Below are 19,545 nucleotides of genomic sequence, written 5' to 3' on the forward strand. Positions count from 1 at the left end.
TCTTTCAAATAATTGACGGTCCGCGTCGGTTCCGGGTACATTTTTGACATTTCTCGGTTCTGCACGGGCCCGGGTCCAACTTTCAAAATAATAGACAGGTCCGGGTCGGTTCAGTGTAGCACATTTGCGGGTCTCTTTGGGTTCGGGTACGAATTTTTGGACCCGTGTAGACCTCTAATTTGGACTATGAGATGGAAGCTTGTTTCTTGCACTCTATGTTGCACTTTACTTTTTTACTTTTGGATTTCATTTGGTTTAATGAAATATAGTTTAATAAAATATTCTTAAGTAAAATTGTTGATTTTTTTTTGTGGGAAATTAATCGTTTAGCTATAATACTGAACTCTGATTTCAGTGATTTGGAGATGGACACTTGCACTCTATGTTGCACTTTACTTTTTTACTTTTGGATTTCATTTGGTTTAATGAAATATAGTTTAATAAAATATTCTTAAGTAAAATTGTTGATTTTTTTTGGTGGGAAATTAATCGTTTAGATTAATCGATAAATTAGTCGATAGATTAATCGAAATAAAAATAGTCGTTCGTGGCAGCCCTAGTCATCATCATGAGGTCAATGCCCACTTTCATAATTGCAGATGGATAAAATAACTCTTTGCTCATCTATTTCACACAGAAATACTTTTCACATTATGCAACTAAAATGATTTGCTAAAGTGGTTTCAGGTTGACTTTAATGCCGCTTCTGATATTTCAGTTTGAATAGAGTTGATTTTTCAGAGCCCACTGGTCTTGTTTTAATCAGAAGCGCACTTCATTTTGATCCATTTCACAGAAAACAAGACTTCATATCTTATGTCATTTTTTCTCAAGTAAATGTGTCTTGATTTAAGAAACTTTTAGACATTTGCAATGGAAAATAAGACAAAGATACTGAGGAAGATATTCATATTTTGCAGTGTGATCAAAACAATGCAATAAAAGTTATTTCCATATTTTCTAACAGTTGGGAGCAGAGCTATTTGAAAACGTGTTTTTATAGTTTTATTTATATATTTTCAGTATTCAGTTTAATTTTAGTTAAAGTCTTAGTAATTTATATTGCATGATTTTTATTATTGTTTCTTAATGTTGTCTATATAGTTTTAGTTATTTTAGTACTTCAACTAGCTGAAAATAAAAATTTTAAAAATTTAAAAATGTGAAGTTTCTTTTTAGTATTTTATTTTATTTCAGTGAATTCAGTTCATCTTATTTCAAGTAATGACTTTTTAATGTAGTTTTAGTTTATTTTAATTTTCAGTTTAAACATAGTTTAAATTTTCTTCTGAAATTTTTCTTTCTTCGTAAACATTTACATTTAGAGACCATATTGTGTTCCCTTAAATGTATTCCTTATATGCGCCCCTGGAGCACAAAAGCAGTGTTAAGTCGCTGGGGTATATTTGTAGCAATAGCCAACAATACATTGTATGGGTCAAAATTATCCATTTTTCTTTTTATGCAAAAAACATTAGGATATTAAGTAAAGATCATGTTCCATGAAGATATTTTGTAAATGTCCTACCGTAAATATATCAAAACTTAATTTGTGATTAGTAATATGCATTGCTAAGTCTTGAACTTACCTTCATCAATCCTGCAGAAACCCTGTTTTATATCTGATGACAAAATGGATAATCTTCTGACTTTTTACATAGTAATTTGGTGGGAACAAGAACAGGAAAGTTCACCAAAACAAACTATTAATGCTGGTTTGGCAGAGCTGGCCTCTTTTCGTTCTCATAACATGTGTTTGTGTGTTTCCAGGTGGTTCGCTTGAGAAAGCTAGCGCAACAGATCGCTAACTGTAAGCAGTTTGTGGAGAGATCGTCCTCGCTCATCGCTCAAGCCGATCTGGTTCTGAAAGAGACGGATCACGCTCGATTCCTGCAGACCGCAAAGAGCGTCTCAGAGCGGTGAGCAAACTTTACATGCAAAAGCCGTAATGTCAGTCTGGAGCCAAACTACAGGAAAAAAACATGTGCAATAGTGCTAAAAAGTACCTGTGTAACTAAAAAAGTCTCATTCACATTTAACATAAAGCTATACTATCATGCTATCTTAGCATGTGTGCAATAGTGCTTTTAAATCTAAAAAGTACCTGTGTAACTAAAAAGGTCTCATTCACATTTAACATAAAGCTATACTATCATGCTATCTTAGCATGTCTTAACCAGCGTTGGGGAAAGTTACTTTTAAAAGAAATGCATTACAATATTGCGATACTCCCTAAAAAAAAGTAACTAATTACGTTACTTAGTTACTTTTTATTGAAAGTAATGCGTTACGTTTCTTTTGAGTTACTTTTTAAATCTGGACAGGGCTTGCTTGTTTGTTTTTAATATAAAAAAGTTCTTTGATATTTAGTCTAGAACTACAGTTAGATCATGTTCACACACAACGCTCTGCACTTACTCCTGATTTCTGTCACCATGGCAACACCAGAACTGTCAGTCAAGACATGAGAAACAAAGTAACTGGCGTTAACTCCGATATTTCCTTCTAAATTAAAAAGTAATGCATTACTTTACCAGTTACTTAAAAAAGTAATCTGATTACACAAGTTGCGTGACTTGCTAACACTGGTCTTAACCTATTTCATGTTTAAAAAATATAATTCCAGAGTCTCGATGGCGACGGCGTCCTCGCAGGTCCTGATCCCAGAGATCAACCTGAATGACACGTTCGACGCTTTCGCACTGGACTTTTCCAGAGAGAAGAAGATGCTGGAGGGTCTGGATTACCTTACAGGTCAGTTCACTTGTTCAGATCAGTGCAGAACGCAGATTGGATACACAATCATCGGCAGTATGCAGCTAGATGTTGCTTTAAAGCCGGGGTACTCAACAGGCGGCCCGTCTGCATTAACTTTGTGGCCCGCGTCATGCTGAAGATGAATGTATTTTTATTACAATTTGCGCTCAAAATATTAGGCAGTTAGATTTTTTCAAATGAAATGTAGGCTATACAATCGCAGTAGTAAAAGCTGCTCGATCTCTGCAAGCGCTGTAACTAACGTGCAATTAAAAAGCAACACGCCCCAAACAACTAACCAGAAAAATGATTATTATAAACATATTTTATTATTATAAAAAATACCAGAGATGGCTTGAAGAACTCAGATAAACCATATATTGTCGTGCCGTGTGTTTACCGTCATATACTGTGGCTGAATTGAATTGAAAATGAATTGGATGCAATTCTTGAACACTGCGACTTCAGAGATTGTAACTCTGTAATGATTGCGAAAATCAAAACTTCATGAAGTCACATTTATATAACTCTATATGGAGTTCATTTGTGCCAAAATCAGTCAAAGGGAGTAGCGATGTTGTCAAAGTATTGAGGCCGCTCTACTGTCAGAGAGTCATGTGTGAAGCAGATGAAGTAGATGTCAGTGTTTCAGTGCTTCTCTCAGCAGCAGAAGGGACTGAAGTCAGAGCTCCTGCTGAAGCAAATATGTTTTTCTGGTTTTTATCTCTGCGAGGTCGCAGCAGACGGCCGGCTTGAGGGAGTCATCAAACACACAGTCTGCTTTATTTCTCTGCCAACTGCTCACTGACGTCGCGCAAAATCCCTTCATGCTAATAATAGTAACGTCATCCACATTTTTGCCATATGTTTGCTCTTTAAGTCACGAAACATGACTTTATGCAAAAACAAGAACGTAAAGGATTCTGGCTATGTAAGCTCTATTTTATGTTGAGTAAACAGTAATATCTTATAATGTATATTATTTACTAGTTGTTTATAATTTAGTTGTTTTGCATAGTTTTTTTTAGTAAAATATATTATATTAGTATATATTAGTAACTTTTTATATATATTAAATTTTCTCTTTTTTTCTCAGGATTAAAACATAAAGAAACACAAGCATAAGATCACAACACTGAAATCTACATAGGATGAATGTCACGAAACATGTCCAGCTCACATTTCACCCTTTCACATTTTATATTAATTTTTATTTCAGTTTTAGGTATTTTAGTACATCAAGTTAAACTAAATTTAAAGGAGAGATCATGAAGTGAGATCTTAGAAACAATTACTGCAGCTAGTAATGACATCCAGTTTAATGGCACAGACATGCGTTTATTTCCACCACATTACATGTTGCAGTAAGTATGCACAACACATTTGCAATGCATTAGCTTCGGCATCTGTGTTTCTGGCCTTTTGAATGCAGTATGTGTACTGTGCATGCAGTATTTGAGTATATACTGCATATGTGTGACCTAAATGTTTTGTTTTGTGTCTCAGCTCCGAATGCTCCCACTATCCGCGAGGAGCTTTGCACGGCGTCTCACGACACCATCAGCGTTCACTGGACATCAGAGGATGAGTTCAGCGTGGTTTCATACGAGCTGCAGTACACTATCTCCACCGGCCAGACGAACGTCGTCAGTAAGAGAACGCGCCAAACTCGCTCCACACAAACAGACCACATGCATGCGTACTGACGAAATATCTGTGCAATATTTTCATCTAATATTATTTATTTCATTTTATTTCAGCTTATTATATTTCTTTTTATTTTATTTCAGCTTTATTTCAATTAATTAATTCAATTCATTTTGAATAGTTTTGGCATTTTTTTTGTTTCTTCATGTTTAGTGACTTTGACCTCATAGTAACATAACTTATGCTTTTATGGATAGATGAATAAATATATAGCTGTTATTTGTTTTTATTTAAGTTAGTTCACTAGTTGCCATGGCAACATGTTTTCAAAGTTTAGGTTTTTCATCAAATATTTGTATTTTATTTTTATTTCAGTTAATTAAATAGATTTTTAATAATATTAGTAGGTTTTTTTCTTTATGTTTAGTGACTTTGACCTAAAATTATTTAGGATTTCCTGGATGGATGAATGAATATTTAACCTTTATTTATTTATAAATTTTAGTACTTAAACTTAAAACACATTCAGTTCATGTTTTTTTTTTTAAAGTTGAGATTTTTCATCAAATATTTGTTTTTATTTTTATATTTTTTATTTTATTTTATTTCTGCTTTATTTCAATTAATTAATTAAATTTATTTTTTATTTATTTTTATTTTTTCTTCATGTTTAGTGACTTTGACCTCATAGTAACATAACTTATGCTTTTATGGATAGATGAATAAATATATAGCTGTTATTTGTTTTTATTTCAGTTAGTTCTATACATTTTAGAACTGAAATAACTGAAAACATATTTCAGGTCGGTTAGTTGCCATGGCAACATGATTTCAAAGTTTAGGTTTTTCATCAAATATTTGTATTTTATTTTTATTTCAGTTAATTAAATAGATTTTTAATAATATTAGTAGGTTTTTTTCTTTATGTTTAGTGACTTTGACCTAAAATTATTTAGGATTTCCTGGATGGATGAATGCATATTTAACCGTTATTTATTTATTTATTAAATTTAGTACTTAAACTTAAAACATATTTCAGTTCATGTTTTTTTTAAGTTTAGGTTTTTCATCAAATATTTGTTTTTATTTTTATATATTTTTTAAAATTTTATTTCTGCTTTATTTCAATTCAATTAATTTTTAATAGTTTTGTTTTTTCTTTTCTTCATGTTTAGTGACTGACCTCATAGTAACATAACTTATGCTTTTATGGATAGATTAATAAATATATAGCTGTTATTTATTTTTATTTAAGTTAGTTCACTAGTTGCCATGGCAACATGTTTTCAAAGTTTAGGTTTTTCATCAAATATTTGTATTTTGTTTTTATTTCAGTTAATTAAATAGATTTTTAATAATATTAGTAGGTTTTTTTTTTCTTTATGTTTAGTGACTTTGACCTAAAATTATTTAGGATTTCCTGGATAGATGAATGAATATTTAACCTTTATTTATTTATTAATTTTAGTACTTAAACTTAAAACACATTCAGTTCATGTTTTTTTTTTTTAAGTTGAGATTTTTCATCAAATATTTGTTTTTATTTTTATATTTTTTATTTTATTTTATTTCTGCTTTATTTCAATTAATTAATTCAATTAATTTTTTTATTTATTTTTATTTTTTCTTCATGTTTAGTGACTTTGACCTCATAGTAACATAACTTATGCTTTTATGGATAGATGAATAAATATATAGCTGTTATTTGTTTTTATTTCAGTTAGTTCTATACATTTTAGAACTGAAATAACTGAAAACATATTTCAGGTCGGTTAGTTGCCATGGCAACATGATTTCAAAGTTTAGGTTTTTCATCAAATATTTGTATTTTATTTTTATTTCAGTTAATTAAATAGATTTTTAATAATATTAGTAGGTTTTTTTCTTTATGTTTAGTGACTTTGACCTAAAATTATTTAGGATTTCCTGGATGGATGAATGAATATTTAACCTTTATTTATTTATTAATTTTAGTACTTAAACTTAAAACATATTTCAGTTCATGTTTTTTTTAAGTTTAGGTTTTTCATCAAATATTTGTTTTTATTTTTATATTTTTTATTTTATTTTATTTCTGCTTTATTTCAATTAATTAATTAAATTTATTTTTTATTTATTTTTATTTTTTCTTCATGTTTAGTGACTTTGACCTCATAGTAACATAACTTATGCTTTTATGGATAGATGAATAAATATATAGCTGTTATTTGTTTTTATTTCAGTTAGTTCTATACATTTTAGAACTGAAATAACTGAAAACATATTTCAGGTCGGTTAGTTGCCATGGCAACATGATTTCAAAGTTTAGGTTTTTCATCAAATATTTGTATTTTATTTTTATTTCAGTTAATTAAATAGATTTTTAATAATATTAGTAGGTTTTTTTCTTTTTTATGTTTAGTGACTTTGACCTAAAATTATTTAGGATTTCCTGGATGGATGAATGCATATTTAACCGTTATTTATTTATTTATTAAATTTAGTACTTAAACTTAAAACATATTTCAGTTCATGTTTTTTTTAAGTTTAGGTTTTTCATCAAATATTTGTTTTTATTTTTATATATTTTTTAAAATTTTATTTCTGCTTTATTTCAATTCAATTAATTTTTAATAGTTTTGTTTTTTCTTTTCTTCATGTTTAGTGACTGACCTCATAGTAACATAACTTATGCTTTTATGGATAGATTAATAAATATATAGCTGTTATTTATTTTTATTTAAGTTAGTTCACTAGTTGCCATGGCAACATGTTTTCAAAGTTTAGGTTTTTCATCAAATATTTGTATTTTGTTTTTATTTCAGTTAATTAAATAGATTTTTAATAATATTAGTAGGTTTTTTTCTTTTTTATGTTTAGTGACTTTGACCTAAAATTATTTAGGATTTCCTGGATGGATGAATGAATATTTAACCTTTATTTATTTATAAATTTTAGTACTTAAACTTAAAACACATTCAGTTCATGTTTTTTTTTTTAAAGTTGAGATTTTTCATCAAATATTTGTTTTTATTTTTATATTTTTTATTTTATTTTATTTCTGCTTTATTTCAATTAATTAATTCAATTAATTTTTTTATTTATTTTTATTTTTTCTTCATGTTTAGTGACTTTGACCTCATAGTAACATAACTTATGCTTTTATGGATAGATGAATAAATATATAGCTGTTATTTGTTTTTATTTCAGTTAGTTCTATACATTTTAGAACTGAAATAACTGAAAACATATTTCAGGTCGGTTAGTTGCCATGGCAACATGATTTCAAAGTTTAGGTTTTTCATCAAATATTTGTATTTTATTTTTATTTCAGTTAATTAAATAGATTTTTAATAATATTAGTAGGTTTTTTTCTTTGTGTTTAGTGACTTTGACCTAAAATTATTTAGGATTTCCTGGATGGATGAATGCATATTTAACCGTTATTTATTTATTTATTAAATTTAGTACTTAAACTTAAAACATATTTCAGTTCATGTTTTTTTTAAGTTTAGGTTTTTCATCAAATATTTGTTTTTATTTTTATATTTTTTATTTTATTTTATTTCTGCTTTATTTCAATTAATTAATTAAATTTATTTTTTATTTATTTTTATTTTTTCTTCATGTTTAGTGACTTTGACCTCATAGTAACATAACTTATGCTTTTATGGATAGATGAATAAATATATAGCTGTTATTTGTTTTTATTTCAGTTAGTTCTATACATTTTAGAACTGAAATAACTGAAAACATATTTCAGGTCGGTTAGTTGCCATGGCAACATGATTTCAAAGTTTAGGTTTTTCATCAAATATTTGTATTTTATTTTTATTTCAGTTAATTAAATAGATTTTTAATAATATTAGTAGGTTTTTTTCTTTTTTATGTTTAGTGACTTTGACCTAAAATTATTTAGGATTTCCTGGATGGATGAATGCATATTTAACCGTTATTTATTTATTTATTAAATTTAGTACTTAAACTTAAAACATATTTCAGTTCATGTTTTTTTTAAGTTTAGGTTTTTCATCAAATATTTGTTTTTATTTTTATATATTTTTTAAAATTTTATTTCTGCTTTATTTCAATTCAATTAATTTTTAATAGTTTTGTTTTTTCTTTTCTTCATGTTTAGTGACTGACCTCATAGTAACATAACTTATGCTTTTATGGATAGATTAATAAATATATAGCTGTTATTTATTTTTATTTAAGTTAGTTCACTAGTTGCCATGGCAACATGTTTTCAAAGTTTAGGTTTTTCATCAAATATTTGTATTTTGTTTTTATTTCAGTTAATTAAATAGATTTTTAATAATATTAGTAGGTTTTTTTCTTTTTTATGTTTAGTGACTTTGACCTAAAATTATTTAGGATTTCCTGGATGGATGAATGAATATTTAACCTTTATTTATTTATAAATTTTAGTACTTAAACTTAAAACACATTCAGTTCATGTTTTTTTTTTTTAAGTTGAGATTTTTCATCAAATATTTGTTTTTATTTTTATATTTTTTATTTTATTTTATTTCTGCTTTATTTCAATTAATTAATTCAATTAATTTTTTTATTTATTTTTATTTTTTCTTCATGTTTAGTGACTTTGACCTCATAGTAACATAACTTATGCTTTTATGGATAGATGAATAAATATATAGCTGTTATTTGTTTTTATTTCAGTTAGTTCTGTAAATTTTAGAACTGAAATAACTGAAAACATATTTCAGTTCGGTTAGTTGCCATGGCAACATGATTTCAAAGTTTAGGTTTTTCATCAGATATTTGTATTTTGTTTTTATTTCAGTTAATTAAATTGATTTGTAATAATATTAGAAGTTTTTTTTCTTTATGTTTAGTGACTTTGACCTAAAATTATTTAGGATTTCCTGGATGGATGAATGAATATTTAACCTTTATTTATTTATTAATTTTAGTACTTAAACTTAAAACATATTTCAGTTCATGTTTTTTTTAAGTTTAGGTTTTTCATCAAATATTTTTTTTTTTTCAGCCTTATATCAAATTTTTTATAGTTTTAGTAGTTTATTTTTACGTTTAATGACTTTGACCTCATAGTAAAATTATTGAGGATTTCCTGGATTTAACTTTGTTCATTTTTTTTTTAATTTCTGATTTAGTTTGATTAACTTTAGTACTTCAACTTAAAGCATATTTCATTTTATGTTTTTCATTGAATGTTATTATTATTATTTATTTTACTTTTATTATTTTGTTATTTTTATTTTTAGCTTTATTTCAGTTTTATAACGTCGTCAGTAAACAAACCGAGCCGAAACTCGGTCCAGATGACCATCTGTCAAACACAGGCCGACCGTATCCGTGTGTAATGTCATTATGTGCAAAACGAGAAATCGAATCAACCCTCGCTGTGATTTTATTAGGAATCCAGCACGTTATAAAGCACTGCAGGGGCCGGGATGGTCTTACGACACGAAAGCAAACACAATCCAGCCAGAAATTCCTGAAAATGTGCGTTTGAGTTCAATATGAGCGTAGATGTGTGGATTAGAGCAGATTATTCTGCAGGACTGAGTGGAGTTGATCAGGTCACAGTGTACTTAAAGCACAATGCAGAGCGTTCTGAGGACGAACGCGGGCTAAAGCAGCAGAAAACACCGCTGTCAAGTCATGCATTTCAATGCAATTAAATTAGATCTTCAGATTGCAAGAATGAATGCCAAATTAACCACTTGCCGCATTATTTGCAATTTTATTTGCAACTTTAGTTGCATTATTTGCAATGTGCAACTTCATTTTTTTGTTATATTTTCACAATTTTTCTGCAAAAAATTTTAAACTGAGGGGGGATAGCAACATTAGCTAATCCAAATATGCAATTAACACAATACTGAATATATTATATATAATATTTGCTAGTCATCATAATGCCTGATTTCACCGGCAGATTTAAATTAAATCTTTTAAATAATATTTAAAAATAAAGGACAAAAAAAACAACAGACAATAATGTAACAAATTGTCAAAATTATCTAAAAAAAAATCGCCTGCGTCAAACACAATTCTGTATTTTCAGAAAGCAAGAAGTATTTCTATACTGGTGTCTGCAGCATATTCAGTCATTTTGATTTGCAAAAATCAGAAACAAGTTTCATAGGGCTGCCCTCGACTAAGGATTTTTCTGGTCGACTAGTAGTCGTTCATTTGAAGCATTAGTCGACTAATCGAACGTTTATTAATAAACCATTTAAATCATTATAATGAGCCTTTAATTGCCTACATAGCCTAATAAGCGCTCAAGCACACGCATAAAGCTTGCCACAGCGCACCAGCAGAAGTAATGAATGTTTCAGGGAAAAACAGTAAGGAGACTGCATTAACATTTTAATAATTTGATAAACTAGTGCTTTTTGTTTTCGGATTAAGAGATGAAGTCGGCGACACTGACTCTGCAGCGCCTGTATTCATGTTTCATATGGATACATAATCTGAGAATATTTGTTTTCCATTTGAATTGGTTCATTTGAAAGTAGACATTTCACTCTCTATAGATATATGCAGAAATGAGGGAGTATTTTAAGAGCAAATGAGCGCTCCGGCGCCTCCATCTGTCTGCAGTGAGTGACACACTCTGCACAGACACTTCAATAGCGCACATTTCTCTAGGTTAACATTAGAACGCAGAAGTATAAATGAAAACTGACGCATAGCCTACGGCGTAAAGGCTACGGCGTAGGTCCGACGCAGAAGTATAAATCAGCCTTTAGTCACGGACTGCGTTGCGTGACTTCGCCTGTGGATTTTTTTATTTTTTTCTGCGACTAATAAAATTTTGGTCGACCAAACCGCTTCTGGTCGACTAACGATTAATCGACTATTAGGGGGCAGCCCTAAAGTTCATAAAGAAGCAAGTGGAGCTTGTTTCTTCTTAATTTTAGTATTTGAACACATTTCAGTTCATTATTTTTTAAGTTTAGGTTTTTCATCAAATATTTTTATTTTATATTTTATTTTATCTTATTTTATTTTATTTTTCAGCTTTATTTCAGTTAATTAATTCAATTCATTAGGATGGCTTCATTCATCCATCCAAACACTGTGGCCTGGATGGATAAATGAAGAATTAGCTTTTAGTTGTTTTAGTTTGATTAATTGTATTATTTTAAAACATATTTCAGTTCATGTTTTTTAAGTTTAAATTTTTCAGCAGTTTTAATCATTTTATTTGTTTTATTTTATTTTATATCGCAAGGCTTTTAGGTCTGAAATTATTTTACTTTTCAAACTTAATTTTAGTACATTTTTTTTTACTAAAATTTATTCTTTAATATTTATTTTAAAAAATGGCCCATGCCATCATTTTTAATAGTTGGAGAAATACCCCTGTTGTACACACGGTCACGGTGAGCTTTTCTTGTATAGACAATACATTGGCCATCTCCAATAGAACTGTGCGGGGTGTTTCAGAGATTGTCTTAAACGTGCGTGACGTTTCAGGTCTGTGTAACTCGATGGACAGCTGGATGATCGTGCCCAACATCAAGCAGAATCACTACACGGTTCACGGCCTGCAGAGCGGAACCAAGTACATCTTCATGGTGAAGGCCATGAATCAGGCTGGGAGCCGCAGTAGCCCGCCGGCCAAACTCAAGACCAACAGTGAGCCTTCTGTCATCACAACACACTGGAGTTATTTTAGAATTATTTATACACTTATAGCATTTAGTATTATTCGTTTTAATTAGCTTTTGTTTTTATATTTTCAGTTTTATATTGTTATATTTTAAGTCTTTTTTATATTTAACTTGAATTTTATTCAATTGGAGTTTTATTATTTTTAGTACTTAAACATGTTTCAGCTCAATTAGTTGCTATGGCAACATTTCTCATTTTCATTTTTTTAACTTTAGGTTTTTCATCTAATTTCCATTTTATTTTATTTTTATTTTATTTTAGCTTCTCATACTACTTTTTATTTAATTTCTATTTTATTTCAGCTTAACTTCGATTAAGTAATTCAGTTAACTTTTTTATAGTTTTAGTAGTTTTTTCTTTATGTTTAGTGACTTTGACCGTTTTTTTTATTTCCGTGTTCGTACTTCAACTTGAACATATTTCAGTTCAGTTTGTTGCCATGGCAACAATTTTCGTTTAAGATTTTTAAGTTTAGGTTTGTTATCTAATATTTAATTTAATTTAATTTGTTGATGTTTCAGCTTTATTTGAATTACTTAATTCCATTAATTTGTAATAGTTTTCGTTTTTGTCTTTATGTTTAGTGTCTTTGACCTCATAGTAAAATGATTTAGGATTTCGTGGATAGATTATTTAATTTTATTACATTTTTACTTCAGTTGAGTTAGCTGCTGTGGCGACATTTCTGATTTTCATTTTATTTCAAATTCTGTTTTATTTTATTTTAATTTATTTCAGCTTTATTTTTTTGAAATAGTTCTAGTAGTTTTTTCTTTATGTTTACATTTAGTCATTTAGCAGATGCTTTTATCCAAAGTGACTTACAAATGAGGACCACAGAAGCAATCAAAACCAACAAAAGAGCAATGATATGCAAGTGCTATAACAAGTCTCAGTTAGCTTAACGCAGTACACCGAGCAAGGGTTTTTTAAATAATATAATAAATTAAAAAACAGATAGAATAGAAAAAGAATAGAGCAAGCTAGTGTTAGAGGTGCTTTTGTTAATTGTATAATAAATGAAAAGAAAACAGATAGAATACAAAAAGATTAGAAGAATAGAATTAGAATAGAGAGTGTTATTATGTTTAATTCACTCCTAGTAACTGATTTATTTATCTGTGAATCTCTGTGTGATTGTTTGTGAATGGCAGGTCAGCCGTTTAAGCTCGACCCAAAGGCGGCCCACAGGAAGCTGAAGGTGTCACATGACCATCTGACGGTGGAGCGGGACGAAGCCTCGTCCATGAAGAGCCACGCTCAGGACCGCTTCGGCAGCACGGGGAACTACGGCGTGACGGGGAACGTGTTCATCGACAGCGGCAGGCACTACTGGGAGGTTCTGATCGGAGGAAGCACATGGTAAACGCACACATCTGCACATCTTTGTAAAACTGAACCATTCCATAAAATACACTTGCGTAGTTTTCTTGTCTTATGTCCAAACATCATCGTCATATCACTACATTTGAATATGACAACATATTGGAATATAACCAGAGTTATTTTAGTATTAATAATATATTATTATATGATTTATTACTATTTTGAATTAGCTTTTAGGTTTGTAATTTCAGTTTTTTTTTTTTTTTTTTTTTATTGTATGCACTTTTGTCATTTTTATTAGTTTTTGCTTTTTATATATATTTATATTTAGGTTTAAAAAAAAATTACTTAAATTTTAGTTTTAGTAATTTTTAGGGCTGTCAATCGATACAATTTTTTAATCTGATTAATCACATCCGTTTTCTGTGATTAATCGCGATTAATCGCACCTTTCATGAAATTAAGCATAGACCATTTATCTTGTTTCAAATGTTTATTTTGTCATCATTTGCTATATCCAGCAAAGTAAACCAAAAGATTGAAGGGTGATTCTCAAAAATCACTCACACGTGCTTACTGTACGACTCCTGTATGCCACCGCAATCCTCTTTACCTTGACTGCAGTCTTCATCCATCAAAACTTTACTAGCGAGACTGGTTATCCAGTCGAGAAACTGTAGTTTGCGTCTCATCTGGCCATACAGGGGTGGGATGTGTTGAGAATACTTCACACATTGCGTGTGACATGTGAGGGCTCGCGCTCTTCAGAGACAATCACAGAATATGACAGAGCTCAAGGATTGTAAAATTAATCGCATCATTGTTAACGATGACAGCCCTAGTAATTTTATTTATTAACATTTTAGTATTTATATTTTATTTTATTTTATTTCATCATGTTTAATGAATTTTTATTTCTTAAAAACCGCTTTGGTGAGCAGAAGAGACTCAAAATCATAAAAAAAAAAAATCTGAATTATTCCAAACAATTGACCGGTAGAATGTGTAAACAAACGTGTAAATGTAAATGCATTCTCTCTAATTCTTTCAAGGTTTGCTATCGGTATCGCCTACAAATCGGCTCCCAAGCACGGCTGGGTGGGTAAGGACTCGGCATCATGGGTACTGAGCCGCTGCAACACCTCGTGGGTCGTGCGTCACAACAGTAAGGAGTTTCCCATCGAGCCGTCTCCTCACATGCGGCGTCTGGGAGTCCTGCTCGACTACGACTCCGGCTCTCTGGCGTTTTACGACGCCGCGGGAACGCAGCACCTGTACACCTTCGACATCGCCTTCTCTCAGCCCATCTGTCCCGTCTTCAGCGTGTGGAACAAGTGCTTGACCGTCCTCACGGGGCTCCCCATCCCGGACCACTTAGAGATCAGCGACCCGCGTGACTGAACGCTCCTCCTGTACTCCCGCTGTTCAGAGGAAGGGTTCTGACAAAAACGAAAATTTGCTGAAAATCTACTTACCCTCCGGCCATCCAAGCTGTAGATGAGTTTGTTTCTTCATCAGATTTGGAGAAATTGTCTATTTTTATTTTTTTCAGTTGTAATTTTTATATTTTAATTTTTAGTTTCTTCTCCCCAATTTTTGTAACTTTCTTATGTGCTTTTGTTATTTTTATTGTTGTTTTTTTTATATATATTCTGTTTAGCTTTTTTAGAAAAAATAAAATAAAATAATAAAATGTATTTCCATTTTAGTTTTAGTAATTGTAGTACTTCAACGCATTTCAGTTAATTACCAAGGCAGCATTTCTAATTTTCTTTTTTAAGTTTAAAAAACCTTTTTTCCCCCAAATTTTATTAATTTCAATATTTTATTTTTATTTCATCATATTTAATGTTTAACTGTTTCAGTTTTAGTCATTTAAGTACTTTAATTAAACATATTTCAGTCAGCATTTCCAGTTTTTTAAATATTCATTTTTTAAGTTTAATTTCTTCATATAATACTTACAGTACATTTGATTTCAGCATCATTTTAATTAACAAAAATGGTTTTAGGTAACAATAACATCCCATTTAGGTAGCAAGTTAAAATCCCATTAACAGTATTCATAAAGAATTTTATATTATGGATTATGGATTCATATTTTAGCTGGAAGCAAGTTTGAAGTTAAAAACATCTTAATGCTGGATGTGTTTCAGCTTTTGTCTTCTCCAGATGTTAACTGATGGACTGGAGTGCTGTGGATTACTTGTGGATTATTGTGATGTTTTTATCAGCTGTTTGGACTCTCATTCTGACGGCACCCATTCACTGCAGAAACACTGATGCAATGCTACATTCCTCCAAATCTGATGAAGAAACAAACTCATCCACATCTCAGAAAGCCTGAGGGCGAGGACACATGCAGCATATTTTCATATTCCAGCATATTTAAAAAAAACAGTGATGTGTCTCTCCTGACCGCTTGTTAACATCAGGTGCTCTATAAACCTACAGAACTGGACCAAAATTGTAGGAAAAGTCCATAATAATGTTCCCGGTTTCACTAACAGGTCCTATACTGTACATTGCTTCACCTACATTTCATAATTAAGCACCTTGAATCCTAATAGTTGATGATTTTTTATGACTCTTCTGTCTCATGCACCTCGAGTCACTTTATTTACTCATCTTTAGGGTTTTTAGTATGACTTCAAGTCCGTATAAGATCGTGAATAAACACCAAAATCATCACCTGTAGTTACATGAAATCAGCAGTCACATGATTTACTGTCGTTCTTCCTCAATATTATTATCAAACGCTCCTGTCTGCTCCTGTGCTCCGGTGCTCTTCCTCACGTCCTGAAACATTTACTGTGTTCGGAATGGAATACTAGCTTACTACATACTCAATACTGCGCAGTATACTTACTTTGAGTAGCTGGGGAAACAGAACAGAACAATACTATTGTTAATCTCATTAATCAGCCTATCAGAATGATTTCTGAAGATCATGTGACACTGAAGACTGGAGTAATGATGCTGAAAATACAGCTTTGATCACAGGAATAAATTACATTTTAACAGATATTCACATAGAAAAAGGTTATTTTAAATTGAAAAAATATTTCACAATTTTTACTTGAGCCTTGGTGAGCAAAAGAGGCTTATTTTTACAAAAAAACTTAATTATTCCAAACTTTTGACCATTAGTGTATAAACTATTCTCTTGAATTCCTTCTAGGTTTGCTGTTAGTATCACATTAATGCACAATAAACATTTCAGACTGTTCAGATGGATGGTTTTCACAGCAATGCTTTTTGGTTTAGAACCATTTTTTTTCTTAGCGTGAAGAACATTTCAATATTCTAAAGAACTTTTTTTCACTGCATAGAACCTTTTGTGGAGTGGAAACATTCCATGGATTTTAAAAGTTCTTCATGGAACCATCAATGACTATAAAGAAGCTGCTTTCTTTTATCCTGATTTTCCTGATCAAAAGTGACAGTAAAGACATTTCTAATGTTACAGAAGATCTCTATATTCAAATAAATGCTGTTCTTTTGAACTTTCTGCTCATCTGTGAATCCTGAAAAATAAAATGTATCACGGTTTCCACAAAAATATTGTGCAGCACGACTGTTTTCAACATTGATAATAATCGGAGATGTTTCTCGAGCAGCAAATCTGCATATTAGACTGATTTCTGAAGATCATGTGACACTGAAGACTGGAGTAATGATGCTGAAAATACAGCTGCGCATCACAGAAATAAATTACAGTTTAATATACATACAGTATACTGCAGAAATAGTATGAGTAGTATGCCATTCCAAACAGAGCCATATATTGTACCTGCACTTTTTCTAAGTATCTGACCTTTTACCCTGTAATTTTTTGCAAGAAAACTGTGACGTTTAATTTGATTAATTTAAATGTCAGGATGTTTTTGACATGGAAGGAGAAATGCCAGAGTATGGATATATCCTGAAATGAATTGATTGAACTTTGATGAAATCGATCTGATTCTCAGGATGTGTTTTCATCGTCACACTGAGGTTCGGTTCGACCGATCAAAAGCACAAAGGGATGTTAGTTAAAAAAAATTATTTGTGTCACAATCAGTTAAACGAATGGCTTTTGTTAGAAATATCTTGTATGTGTTGCAGATTGAGTAGCACCTACTGCACTTTATGCATGAGTTTGGTTTGATTCACTGTTTAGATTAAAACTTCAAATCAATTTTTTTCTGGAAAATGCTTCTAAAACCTGTTTCAATGTACAGTGTTACAGTTATATTTTGTATTCAGAATTTTGTTTTCTGAATTAAAAAAAAAAATTGTGAATAATGTCCTGCCCTGGAATAATAAAATTGCTTGTCCCTTTTTCGTTGTGAATGCTTGCCTCTAAATATGATAAATATTATAAAGCTTTTACAGTAGCAGTTCCAGACTTAAATCAAAAGTGTGTGTGTGTGTGTGTGTGTGAGTGCGTGCGTGCGTGTGTGTGAGTGTGCGTGTGTGTTTATCACGTTATGGGGACCAAATGTCCCCACAAAGATAGTAATACCAGTAAATGTTGACCTTGTGGAGACATTTTTTAGGTCCCCGTGAGGAAACAAGCTTATAAATCATACAGAATGAAGTTTTTTGAAAATCTAAAAATGCAGAAAGCTTCCTGTAAGGGGTAGGTTTAGGTGTAGGGCGATAGAAAATACAGTTTGTACAGTATAAAAACCATTACGCCTATGGAGAGTCCCCATAAAACATGGAAACACAACGTGTGTGTGTGTGTGCCCAATACCTAAAATAAATAGCACAGTTAGACTATAGGAAAACAAAACTAATACTCATAAAACTCTTTACAAAATGTCTCTATTTATTTTAGTTGTGTTTACATTTTAATGTATGTATAAAATTTAATGCAGTCTGGTTGAGTTCTTTTTTATTATTATTATCTGTGTCGTGGAAGAGAAAGCGCTTCATTGATTGGTTGCCTGATTCCTGACTCCGCCCAACCCGGAAGAAGCTCCGTTTAGGTGACGTCGCATGTTGTTGTCCGTGATGGCGTCGTCCACAGAGCAGAGTCTCCTGGAGCTCACTGATAAGGAAACTCGGGAGAAGCTGTCGCACTGGGACCGTCGCGGGGATCCGATGGCTCCGTTAACGGAGAAACAGACGGACTCGGTCCTCGAGATCCGCGCAGCCGCAGAAGTCGCGCTTCTCCCAGCGGAGGTGAGTGCAGTGATGCTAGCGTCTAAGCGTCAGCTAACAGCTAACAGCACAAACACACTCCTCTCATTTCCACACACTCGCTGTAGAGTCACACTTCTGCTCTGTAGTGTGCACTAGGATGAGCACTCGGTCTGTTCTGACCCTCGTCTGGCTGGTTAGGTGAGGTTAGTGTGTGGAAGTGTGCCACGTATGTAATCCATTCAGTGTGCAAATGAGTCAGTTTAGCTAAACAAGTCTTGCATTTCACTTTTGAGAAGAATTAATAATGCTAGTTTAACCAGGGGTTTGCAGAACTCCTGTGGCTTTCAACCTGGGGTCCTGGAAAAGTTTGGAGAAAAACAGAGTAAAAGTAGCATATTAGGAACTAAATATTTTACAAATATTTTACACTTGTAATATACATTTGTCAAGGTATAAATTGGCTCTTTAAACGTGAAGATATATCACTTCCTTTTACATTTAAGGTTTAAAAACACCTGACCTAAATGATTTAACTGAGATATTAAGTAATGTTACTTCTGGGGTATGGGGGGAAAGTTTACAGAAAAACTAAAAAATGTTAGATTAATAAATAATTAAAAAAGACAAGATTAAACTTGCATTTACATTTTACATTTAGGCATTTAGCAGATGCTTTTATCCAAAGTGACTTACAAATGAGGACAACAATCAAACCAACAAAAGAACAATAATATGTAAGTGCTGGGATAAGTCTAGGTTAGCCGAACGCAGTACACATAGCAATTTAGAATAGAATGTTTTTAGCCATTTCTTGAAGATGGGTAAGGACTCAGCTGCTTGGATTAAGTTGGGTTGGACATTCCACCAGGATGGAACAGTAAATGTAAAAGTCAGTGAAAGTGATTTCGTGCCTTTTTGGGATGGCACTATAATGCGTTGTTCACTTGCAGAACGCAAGCATCTAGAGGGCACATAAGTCTGAAGTAGGGCTGGACAATATGGCAAAAAAAAAAAAAAAAAAATTTT

At 31.3% G+C, this 19,545-nt stretch overlaps 2 protein-coding genes across 2 annotated transcripts in view; both read left to right on the top strand.

Moving 5' to 3' along the window:
- mid1 (midline 1) overlaps positions 1-14,889 on the top strand; it is a 40,648-nt gene extending 25,759 nt beyond the window's left edge. The window contains exons 5-10 of the mRNA XM_016511636.1: positions 1,771-1,919; positions 2,627-2,754; positions 4,264-4,407; positions 11,863-12,024; positions 13,215-13,422; positions 14,439-14,889. Of these exons, the coding sequence (XP_016367122.1) occupies positions 1,771-1,919; positions 2,627-2,754; positions 4,264-4,407; positions 11,863-12,024; positions 13,215-13,422; positions 14,439-14,787 (1,140 nt within the window). The 3' untranslated portion in view covers positions 14,788-14,889. The remainder of the gene's footprint in view (positions 1-1,770; positions 1,920-2,626; positions 2,755-4,263; positions 4,408-11,862; positions 12,025-13,214; positions 13,423-14,438) is intronic.
- Positions 14,890-18,387: 3,498 nt separating this feature from the next.
- LOC107707560 (conserved oligomeric Golgi complex subunit 3-like) overlaps positions 18,388-19,545 on the top strand; it is a 19,055-nt gene continuing 17,897 nt past the window's right edge. The window contains exon 1 of the mRNA XM_016511626.1: positions 18,388-18,558. Within this exon, the coding sequence (XP_016367112.1) occupies positions 18,388-18,558 (171 nt within the window). The remainder of the gene's footprint in view (positions 18,559-19,545) is intronic.

The sequence above is a fragment of the Sinocyclocheilus rhinocerous genome, unplaced genomic scaffold (assembly GCF_001515625.1).
Source record: "Sinocyclocheilus rhinocerous isolate Xijiao unplaced genomic scaffold, SAMN03320098_v1.1 scaffold1919, whole genome shotgun sequence".
In the NCBI taxonomy this organism is placed as follows: domain Eukaryota; kingdom Metazoa; phylum Chordata; class Actinopteri; order Cypriniformes; family Cyprinidae; genus Sinocyclocheilus; species Sinocyclocheilus rhinocerous.